At 36.9% G+C, this 11,841-nt stretch overlaps 1 protein-coding gene across 1 annotated transcript in view; it reads left to right on the top strand.

The window, feature by feature from the left end:
* Positions 1–11,580, top strand: part of NUDCD1 (NudC domain containing 1) — a 36,460-nt gene extending 24,880 nt beyond the window's left edge. The window contains exons 8-10 of the mRNA XM_030445939.1: positions 143–268; positions 5,005–5,164; positions 8,691–11,580. Of these exons, the coding sequence (XP_030301799.1) occupies positions 143–268; positions 5,005–5,164; positions 8,691–8,983 (579 nt within the window). The 3' untranslated portion in view covers positions 8,984–11,580. The remainder of the gene's footprint in view (positions 1–142; positions 269–5,004; positions 5,165–8,690) is intronic.
* The last annotated feature ends 261 nt before the right edge of the window (positions 11,581–11,841 follow it).

Genomic DNA, 11,841 nt, shown 5'->3' with positions numbered 1-11,841 from the left:
ATCTTTAAGTATGGAAGGATATGTAAATAATTCTTTCTGTTCTATTGAACGTTATTATAAAAAGGGTTGTGTGTGTGTATATATACACACACACACACACTAGCTCAGATTTTTAGTGTAATTAATTGTCTTTTTATTTCAGAATCCAAACCCCGAGAAAGAAAAACCACCGTGTAATGCTCAAGAGTTAGAAGAATGTGATGCTTTTCTTGAAGATAATGCAAGTTTGTGTAGATTTGATGGTGATACTTTGAAAGTCACTCATGTAGTAAGTGCTGCAAATTATTACAGAAATATTTTAAAACATTTTTATGATATACAAGTTTAATTATATTATCAGAACAAAAATCTGTGCAAACTCTTAAAACCACATGAGAGGGAGGGGCTTTTTCATGCGAAGTATCAGTTACCTAAAAAAACCTACCTTGTTTTTTGGAACTGGTTGCAGTAGCATTTATAACATGTTGACAAAATGCACAGAAATCAGTTGACAAAATGCTGGAAGATTCCTGATGTACAATGTGGTGCTGTGAACTTGCAGCAGGGAAACCCAAGCATCCCAGTATTAGCAAAACTGGGGTGGCTTAAGGGAAGAGATGCTGCTACTTTTTTGAATACAAAAGAAGAGAGTATTCTCAGTGATTTGTGGAGCCAGGAGAAAATGAAGAATGGAGGACATAAAACTAGGTCTTTGAATAGCTAATTCCAGTAGGAAATTTCAGAGAGCAGTTGATTTGTGGCAGGAGAATGACTCTCTTCTGGTTGATGGGTCTGGATTATGGAAACACAACAGAAGAACTTTCACTCACTTCTACTAGCTGACATATAAGGTCACTCTTTTCTTGTATGCCTATACAGAAGCTGCCTACATAGTCTGCCTTCTCAGTAGGTGCCAGAATGACCTCTTAACTAAAACTGTATGTCATTCTGAGAAAGACATCATGTTTGCATCTGATCTGCAACAGTGTGGGAGCCATGTCATATATTTGTGGATGTCCTTTGGAGTGTATCACTGTAGTGGTGATAGAAAAGAGGCAAGGCCTTCCTCAGGAGCTTTTCTGGCTTTGAGTATGAGTAACTGCTTCAGGTTTGCATGGTTCTTTAGTTGCAGTTGTATTTCTCATGTCCTGACAACACTCACAAAACTTGTTTTGCATTTGGGCTGTCTGTACAAATTATCTGTATCTCTGTTGCATGTAAAATAGGCAACTAACTCAGCTTAAGTAGTGTTTATTGGGTTTTTCAAAACACTGTAAATTATAGCTGGGGGAAAAAGTAATCAAAGTTTGCGATTACTTTGCTGTGCAGTTAAATTATTTCGCTACATACTCCACAAATTTACTGGACCCTGAAGAAACCCTTTAATTCCTTTAGTCTGTTCCAAAACTGTTAGTGATGTAAAAATCAACAATAGGTAAGTAGTATGGCACTTACACATATGATTATATAATACATTGTTACAACTCATGCATTTATATTACATGTTGGGTGTTTAAAAAACTGAACTATAGATGTTTATTTTTATGAAAAAAAAAACTGTTTGTAAAACTGACAGTTCTGACATGGTGTTTCTAAAATAATATATTTTAAATTCTGGTGTGTGCTCTACCAGATTACACATTTACAAAATAGTAAGTGCTCAGCCCTTGAAAATACATGTAGCTGCTTTTGAAAGACATCTGCAAGCTAGGCCTGTGTGCTATAAGGCTTACTTCTTGCCATATGTAAATTATTTAATTTATAAGTTGTTGTACCTTTGGCTGAGAATGGTGATTACTGGTGACTTCAAACCTACTGTAGTGCTAATTTTGGATTTTAAAATAAATATTTGTGCAGTTTTTTTCTTCTCTATGAAACTATTCATCAGTTCAGAGAAGCTTCTTAAGAGTTGATTAAGAGTTCTCGAGAGTCTCTTCCTCTTCAAGAAGAGACTGGGACTGCCCTGTGCCAGACACAGCTGGTTCCAGATGCTCCAATGGACCCTCAATAGCACACAGCTGATACCATCAGGGATACTGGTACTCCCTTAGGGAAAACATATCTAAGAAAGTGTCAAAAATGCTGTGCAGCAGCAGTGAGAAGGAGTGAGAAAAATGTGAGAGAAACAGCGCTGCAAACACCAGGGTCAGAGAAGGAAAGAGTGGGAGGAGGAGCTGCAGGTGCCAGAGCAGAGATTCCCCTGAAGCCAATGGAGGACACCATGATGGAGCAGGTATGTACCTGCAAGCCCAAGAAGGACCCCACAGCAGAGGAGGTGCATGTGCCTAGAGGAAGTTAGAGCCAGTGGAGAGCAGGAACAGGTTTTGTGGAAGCAGTTTTTGTAGCAACATGGAAGACCTGTACTGATCCCATTTCTGAAGGACTGTACTCTGTGGAAAGGACCCATGCTGGAGCAGCTGTTGAATTGCAGCTCATAGGAAGGACCCATGTTGGAACAGTCCCTGAAGGGCTGTATCCTATGGGAATAGTGTGAGGAGGAAGGAGCAACAGAAATGAAGCATTATGGACTGATCCCAACCCCATTCCTAATCTCCCTGCACCACTCTGGTAACGGGTGAGGTAGAAGAGTCATGAATAAAGGAGTGAAGGTGAGCCAAGGAAGGGTGTGGGGAAAGTTTTTCTTTTTTAAATTGTTTCCCATCATCCTACTTTATTTTTAATTTGCAATAAATTAATTTTTCCCAAATAAACACTGTTTTGCCCTTGATGGTAGAGTCATTAAGTCATCATCCTGTCTTTTATCTCAACCCATGAACTTTTCATCTTATTCTTGCCCCCTGTCCTGTTGAAGAGGGGCAGTGATAGAGCAGCTGTGTGAGTGTCTGGCAGCCACCAAAGTCAAACCTACCACAGTAATTCAGTCCATATGCAGTTTGAAAGGCAGTAGCTGTTTGGCCTGTAAGACAGCCAAAGCTCAGGTTGAGTCATAGAATATTCTGCCTCATATTCAAACAAAGGAGGAGGGAATTATGGGACAAAAAAAGACCTTAACAATGAGAAAAGATGTTACCTACAGGGAGTTCTGGGCAAGAGGAGCTTGAAAAAATTTAGTTCTAGTCTGTAGGAAGCCAAACTTCATTTTATTGTGATGCTTCAGCAACATTGTTGCTTTATTTTACCTCGAAGATGAGAAAATGAAGTAATAATAATGACTTTTGAGGAAGTTAGCTGTCCAGCAGCAAAACTGAGGTCTCATTGATGTAAAAACAGGTGAGGTTGAACCTTCTAGCAGGTGCTTCTGGTCAAATCATACAGTAACTGACTGTTCCTAACTCTGTGGAGTGTCACCACACACGTGTGTCTTGATGCACAATCCCCATATTTGTTTCCAGTGTGAGAAGCAGTTGTCATTATGAGCATGCAGCAGGACCCATAGAGTGAGTCTTCAGCTGAATGTGTGAGAAGGCTTAACTTGTTTCTCTTCTCAAGGTTTTTCTCCTCTGTTTCACTTATTTTTCATGTGCTTCTTATGGTCTGGGCTGCTCACTTCTGCTCATGTCATCTGCCTGACTTCTGACTTTGTACCTTTCTGGTACTTCATACTTTCTGTTTTGCTCACCACATTGCACCAATATGACATTTGCCTCCCATTTTCTGCTTGAATATCCTTAAGAAACTTTACTACTAGAGCTGTTTGCATTGTCTTTATTAGTGTTTCTTCACTTCCAACTTGCTTAGAAAATTAGTAACACTCACTTCATGATTGCATCTGATTCTAATGGAGATAGAAGGTTATTTCACCTGACTTGTAGTTTTAATGCACCAAAAGAATTTGTATGCCTGCTGAATGGCATACTAATAGAAAGCTCTTCTGAAGTTGAGCTATTTGACTTGAACTTAATCAGCTGAAAGAATTCTGTTAGTTCTGCCATAGACTGTAAAATGTTGAGTAAACAAATGTCTGAGTCTCAGTAGCTCTTCTTTTAGTCCACTGGGTTTTATGTTAAGTTTGAATTAAGATCTTCCAGACAGGGCTTGAATCCTGTGACATTAGTCTATGGTAGTATAAAAGGCTTGCAGTTCGAAGCTACTGCCACAATACATATAATAAAAAGTGCTGTGACAGCTGTTTTAGAACAATAAGTCAACAAATATCAGCATCTGAAATACTCATTGAAGAGTATAATATATTGTACCATGTATTAGGGTGTAATCCTGCTTGTCACTGTTGCAGCTATAGCTTCTGCATAGAAAAAATAGTTCATATATATTTGTTCATCTGAACAATGTGGATCATCTCTGAGTGCAGACAGGGTGAGTGTTCTTATGTCATAGACCTTAAGAGAACAGATTGTTCTTTCCTCTTTGAGCATTTGCTAGTCATAGTGCTACATTAAAAGTATTGCTATTAACTTCATCTAGAAGGTTTTACATAGAAGGTGCAAAATAGGTGTTTATTGTTCACTCTTACTGTTTATTCAGGTAGCAGATTATGCCTGTCTTGTCTTCATTAGGTCATTTCTTGTGGTTATTAAATGTTTTTGGTGATGTAACATATTTGATGAAGAGCATTTTAATCTGAAATTTAGTAATTGCTTGATTGTGAGTAAATAAAAAATAGTTAACAATTTGTCATTTTCTTTTAACTCATCCTTTTCCCAGTGCTTACTAGCTTTAACTGCAGGGGGGCAGTATTTCCTTTGCTGTTGGCACTGCAGAAAATAGATAATAATGACTTAGAGATACTCTTTTCCTTTTATCAGAAGTTAGGATCCTCAATCCTAGAAAACAATTTCTGCACAAAATGCATTCCCATTTGCTTGTGTGGTAGACATAGTGATTCCCTAAATACTGTACAAGAAATTTTAATTGTATTTGCTTGAAATCTTTTAGCTACCTGTAGTGTATTGAGCTGTTGATAATGGGATGCAGCATGAAGCTGCAAACATTTTTGTCAACTAACAAACACGAAGCTGTTGATCATGTACCTTAGGCAATATGTGTGACAGAAGCTGCTGCTTATTGATAGGATCAGTATTTTGTTTTTCTTTGTTTTGTTTTCAGATTAATCTTGGAAGCAACCAATATCTTTTCTCAGTTGTTGTGGATCCCAAAGAAATGCCATGCTTCTGCCTGAGACATGATGTGGATGCTCTGATCTGGCAGCCCCACGCTGACGAACCAGAAAACATGTGGGAACACATTGGAACTTTTAATGCTTTAGGTAGGAAATGGACCTCTGTGTCACTGTTCTCTGTCTAAAGACCTGAGTACTCTTAGTGTGAGTGCTGTTCTACCTGAGTACTTGTAGCATGCCTTCTGTTGAAATTTCACTTAATTAAATTTTAATTGAAAGGTGCTATAATGCTGTTGATATCAGCACGATACCCTAATTTTAGAAATATTAGAGGAAATTGGGAGGGAAATAAGCTCTGTCAGGCTATAGACAGGTTGCAAGTTCAGTACTGCACCATAAAAAGGAGAGGTCCTTGGGTAAGTGAACCAGAGTTACAGACATAAAACCACAATCACCACCTTAACACTCATATACCAGGGAAACATCTGCAGTTCAATGATGACATGTCCAGGTGTATTTTTGCTTATGATAAGATTTTTTGGTAAGTGACATTTAGATGTTTTCTATCTCGTTGTCCCAGGTGACAAGTCTGAAGAGCTGGACGTGATTGTTCAGTTATTCTTCTGCAAGGAGCATCAAATGATGCTGCTGCATAGTAGTTTCAAAAGAAACTAAAAGACATACTGTGGAACCCTCTGTCACAAAGTTTTGTGGACAGGGAAAGTTTTCATGGATTTGCAAGAAAAGTTACATAGAAAAATCGTAGTGACAGGAAAAATCAATCAGGAGTGTAACTGTGCCACCTGTGGCACGAGAAGCTCCTAATTCTTTTGAAAGTACAGACTACCAAAAAAGTAGAAAATGTGATTGTGAAGAAGTGTTAGTTATTGCTGTATCCTTGCAGTCAGGACTAAATTTGTTTTTACCAGTTGCTGGAAGCAGAATCCCAAATCTCAGAAGCAGAATGTACATTTGAAAAATATGGATGCAAGAGTAAGAATGACCATATCAGATCAAATAGGGAGATCCATGTAGCCCAGTATTGTACCTGTCGAATAAGAAACAGGTAACTTGGTTTCAATGTAAGTTAATCTGTTCCAAGATTTACTTCTGCTGTGACAACTGAAGTCTTTATGTTCTCTAGACCCATTCCTTCAATAATGCCATCAGAGTGACAATGCATTCCTTCCCTCTTCCAAGTATGTTTGTTTGACTACACCAGTCTCAGTCTAAAATGAAACAAGATATTAGCTGGTTTATATAGCTTGCCATAGCACATAATTGGGTTTGTTCTGAGTTTTTTCAGTTTTGTAATGGGAATGATTTTTTTAGTAACCTTTTATTTTAAATCAAGATCAAATTGAGCTATAGGCACCTTGACAAATTCTCTAACAAAAGAGATTAATTTCGCAATTTGTTCTTTGTTTACTCGTTTCAAATTTCATTATGCTGAAAAAAGCAGATGATAAGGATAAGGATTAATATGTTTTCTCAAATTACTGTTAGTTTCAAGTTTCTGTGCTGACTTTGTGGTACTGTATTAAGAATGTGTTTATTGTTTTGAAAATAGCAAGAAGGAAATTATGATGTCTCTGAGCTTTTTGTACCTAAGGTGATAAAAAACCATCACCGTTTGCTATTTATTTCTCCTTACTATACTATCATTTTACAGTATTATAATGAAGTTTACACTTCTGTACTAATCTGGTTCATCTTTTGTGTGTGAGAGGTTATGTAATTCATCAGTTTGTTTATCTACAACCAAATTTGAAAGTTCTTTGCAAGAGCTAGTAACTGTTGCTGTTAGTTGCTAATAAGCTACATGAAAATGATGATTGGAAAATTAATATTTTTTAGCTCAAGTCTTGGACAAAAATTTAAGGAAAGAGCCAGAGGGGAAATGAAGGGACCAAGTTTTTTTGTTATATATAAATCTATCCTAAAACCTTTCTGTTGAAAAAAAGCAATTGGTCTTTAGTAGACCTTTGGCTTCTAATGACTTAAGATTTGCTGTTGGTTGATAGAGCAGTTGCCTGCTATTGCCTTTCTTACCACATTTTACTGAAGAAGCTTGTAGGTTTGACTGGCTTCTCATTCTTTCTGTATGAATCCCTTGCCCTTAACAGGGTTCCATCTGTAAACCAGAAAACTAGAGGACAATGCCTTTTTTTTTTTGTTTGTTTTTTATTTTTTTTATTTTTTTTTATTTTATTAAGAGCCTATGATATTCTTTCTGGGAAATACAAGTCCCCTGACTCAAAATCTTCTTTTACTTGCAAGCCTATACTTAACTCCTGCTTTTTAGTGTTAGTGCCAGTGTTTTAATATAAGAATTAAATTACCTACCTTACACTTGGAAAGCTTTTCTGGATGCCCTGCTATTTCCCGGTAGAGCAATCATGTCCATTGAGTTTGTGATGAAAAGTGCCAAGCTAGATTTGAACTGAGATCATGTTTGGGGGACAGTAGCAAGCACTTAAAAATTTTGGAGTCTCAGGGGTAACATTTTTTAAAAAGCAAAACAACTAAGGCATCTGCAAGGCATGGAAATGCACTGTTGGAAGTGTGGTGGTACTGCTGCAGGTTTGTCTTGGTGGGAACCCGAGTACCACACTGTTGATTGCCCTCAAAAAAAGCAAGAAAACTCAAGGGCTGAACTCTGGTCAGTTTGGATCAGCTGCCTTCCCAGCTTCTTGTCCATCCCCAGCCTACTAGGGGGGGGGGGGCAGAGCTGGAAAAATAGAAAACCATGACAATATGGTCTGGAATAACCAAAAAATCAGGTGGTATCAATGCTGTCCTATTCACACACTACGGTCTTCTGTGAGGAAAATTGACTCCATCCCAGACAGCCCCAGTAAAAGTACTCTGGCCTCTACCCTAGGATAATAAGGAAAGTAAACTCTGTCTTGCTTGCTGTTCTCAGAGGTGCTGCCTTTCTGTGGTAACCATTGCTGGGCATTGTTCAGTGGAAGTGAAGCACTAACTTTTCAGAAAGCTGGCAGATCACTTTGCAAAAATTGTGTTTCAAGTCTCTTTACAAAGGCATGAAAGGAAATCAGTCTGAAAGAAGTCTGTTTACTAACTGAGTTCTGTAATAGAAGAGGAAAAGAGAGATTTTTCCTTCTTAGCAAGTATTAACAAAGATTACAGTGTGTTGGAAAGGAACTTGTGGCTTTATTGGTCAGTTATAAATAGAAGACAAGTTTTTAAATATCTGTTTGAGATTAGGTATGCTCAGAAATCTTAAACTGTAAATGTAATTACAAACTGGGAGAGAAGAGGAAAGAAGAGGGTTATTCTTCTGAGACTGCTAATATCAAGCCAACATGTGTATCCCTGCCTTAAGATCCTGCTGAGAAAATAGAAGATTTAGTGAGGTGGGCGGGGGTCTAGATATGGAAACAGGATCTTGCTATACATACATATGCTTCTAAAAGGCCACTTAGGAAGATGTACTGAAGAATTGTATATTGGTGTTAGATTGGTTAATGCATACCTTCAAAAACTGTTGCCTTATTTAATGATAACACAGATCTGTGTCTTTCCTTTTCTGATATTAGTTACATTTTTTTTTTTTTTGTAAGCTAAGCTTGGTTTTGTCTTAGCCAGGTAAAGTGGTGTCGACACCAATATATTGCTTATCCCTTCTTCTTCTTTTTGGGCCATGCAGGTTATGTCCAAGCATCAAAACAAGACAAGAAGTTCATGGCTTGTGCTCCAGACTACTCCTACGCTGCTCTTTGTGAGTGCTTACGACGAGTTTTCATCTATCGTCAGCCAACTCCTCTCTCCACAGTTCTCTACAACAGGAAGGAAGGAAGACAAGTAGGACAGGTTGCTAAGCAGCTGGTAGCAACCCTGGAAGCCAATGATCCTATCTTAGGCTTTCAAGCTACAAGTGAGAGATTATTTGTTCTCACAACAAAAACCTTGTTTTTAATAAAGGTGAACTCTGGAAATTAATTATTCAGTATATTCTGCTGTAGTTTGTATTAACAGTTTGTTAAAGAACTGGCTAAGTAAATGATCTGAGAAGTTCAGTATAATTTGCTGGATTTTGAAACAGAGAGAGTTTACAGGGGAACAAAAATTTTTCTTTAGAATTTGTCTGTAATACAGTGAGAAGGTTTTTTCACTTTGCTGTCACTGAAGTAAGCCTTTTCAGAGCAATGGGAAATGTCCTCTGCACTGACAGCTTTCTCAAAGCAATTGTCAGAGGCTGCTGTTCTGTTGCATTGGTAAATAGATTTATGCATTGTTTTTTCCAAATTACTGTGTTTGCCATACTTCTGAATTTTGAGAATTAGCTTCTGCTTTTAAATGCCACTGTTTACCTATAAAAGTAGTCAGATAAAGAAAATAAAGCTTTGAGTTACAAGCATATGATGTTCAAAGCAAAGAATTGTGTATCATAAATCAAAAAACCCCAAATTCAGATTCTGTTGGCCAAAAAATTGGTATAGAATTCAATATTCCGTAGTAAATGAAATGTGAATGGAATTAATGGAGGATTTTGTTTCTTACACCAGTAATTAATTAAAATGCATATACATTATACATTACATATATTAATTGTATATGCAGATGGTGATTACATATTGAATGGTAATTAGTCAAGGTCTAGTTATACCCTCTGTTGTGTCATTTTCATTTGACATTGTACTTCATCTCCAGCAACTCATTTACAATTAGAAAATGGCTACCAAAAAAAGCACCTGAGTTGTAACTTGATATGGGAAACTCAAAAGTGTTGCTTCTGCCTCAGCTACCACTGTAAATACTGTGTTAGCAGATAACTGTTCTGTCTGTGATACACAACTCCAAATGCAGAATATTTGCAAGAATACATGTACCATGAGGATGATTCAGTTTAACAAATTGTCATGGTTAATTGTATTGAATATTTGTATCTGAAGTTTTTTGTTTCTTATTTTAAATTGACATTGTCAGTACAGTTAAACCAAAAAAGGATCAGTTGTGACAGCTGCACCCTGGGTTGTTGGTTTGTTGGTGGGTTTTTTTTCCTAGTTTGCTTACACCTCCATAGTAAAGAATGCTTAATATATTGTGTACTTTCAGGAAAGGTGCTGTGATCTGTGATACCAAAGCACTGAGATAGATGCAAATACGACAAGTGACTTAATAGTTAGCATCTCTTCCAATGTTATTTCAGACTTCTGTAAGAATCTTGTGAGAGGAAAATAAGTTATCCTTTTCTTATGGACTAAAATAGTTGAGATTATTTTGAGTCTTCTTTTAGTTTTCCATATTTGTATTGGCAAAATGATTGATAATACAGTGATAATTTGATAGACAAGCAGTTGTGGCTTGCAAAACCCCTTTCAAATGCACAAGATTTCAAGGAACCTGGTTCTCCTTCTCCTTACAGCAGTATTACATTGTTTATCCAATATTGAAAAACTTTTCCTTATCTCTTACCTGGGTAAGTTAAAATAGGCTTGATTTACAAGCCTACCCTTCTCATTCTGCTTTTTTAAAACTGCCTTGAAAATGCTTTTTAAAAGTGCTCAGTGAATCTGTTACTGTTAAATGACTGGTTTATATCTAAATTTTCATTGTTGGACAATAATGTCAGACAAGGTGGTGGAATTAATGTTGGGGTCCTTTAGAAAAGATCTTATGTAGTTGATTACTTTGCAGCATGAAGTACTCTGAGATTTATATTAATATTAGTTACTAACCTGAGATTTAATCATTTGGAGCACACTGTGATATTAGGGGAATGAAAGAGTGGTGAAGGATTCATAGGAAATGTGCTTTTGTGACCTCAGGCCTGTTGCAGGAAGCTTAAATATAGATGAGAATTTTGTCTGGTTTTTGTATAATTCTCCTTACTGTGGGTTAGATTTCCAGAATCATACCTATGCTTTCTCCTGCCAACAGAGCAAACAAAGGCAAGTTAAAATGGCTACCTCTTAGGAGGTTAAAATACATAGTGACTAAAATTCACATAATTGTGTGTCTTTTTTAAAGGAGCTCTTGTTTGGCCCTGGGAACATTTCATCCCCTTTCCCACAATTTCCATCTCTTTGCAATCATGGAATTCTCAGAAAGGATTGTCTCTCCTTCATTTTGCTTTCTATGAGAGTTTAGGACACTATATTATTTAAAAGCTGCACAGCATGCTGTCAGAATTAAATGGCTGCAAGCCATAGGGAGGCAGTTCCTATCAGCATTTCCACTTCTCTGTTCACTTAATTTTAATGCTTATTTGTTTAGCATAGTAATACAGGCTTGTACAAAGTATAGAATGTGTATATTTAAAAGAGGTGGTTTTCTGAGAATCATACTTCAGTTTTTCTAGGATTTTATTTCTCAGAATCTTACATTTTTAAGATATGTTACTTCCTGAGAGTTTCCGATTACACTGTTTACAGAATTTCTGAGAATTATATTGGCTATTACAAACTTGCATTATTTATTTTATTATTTTTCAGTGTTTTCTTTGCCTGCATATTTGGAATGTATCATGTATTCTTCTACAAGTTCAAATAAATGGAAAGAATGTTAAATTTATTAATAAAGGGGGTTTTCTATTATTTTGAAGGATTTCTCTTGATTTCAAAAGTGCATCCTTCCTATGCTACTGATACAAAATAGAAATAAGAAAAGCCTTAAAATAAGACTTGTTACATTAAGGAGCTTTCTGTTAGGGCAGAGTTCTGGTGGGTGTCTATGCTGCAGGGCCACATCTGTTGCCAACATCTGCACTATTGCTCCTTCATTTCTGTGAAACCCTGCACAGTCTTTTTCATGTCCTGTATCAGTGTATTTAATGAATCATGGAGGTAGTTTGCTGT

Source organism: Calypte anna, chromosome 2 (genome assembly GCF_003957555.1).
Source record: "Calypte anna isolate BGI_N300 chromosome 2, bCalAnn1_v1.p, whole genome shotgun sequence".
Classification (NCBI taxonomy): domain Eukaryota; kingdom Metazoa; phylum Chordata; class Aves; order Apodiformes; family Trochilidae; genus Calypte; species Calypte anna.
The sequence above is the reverse complement of the archived record's forward strand: the minus strand, read 5'-3'. Positions and strand labels throughout refer to the sequence as shown.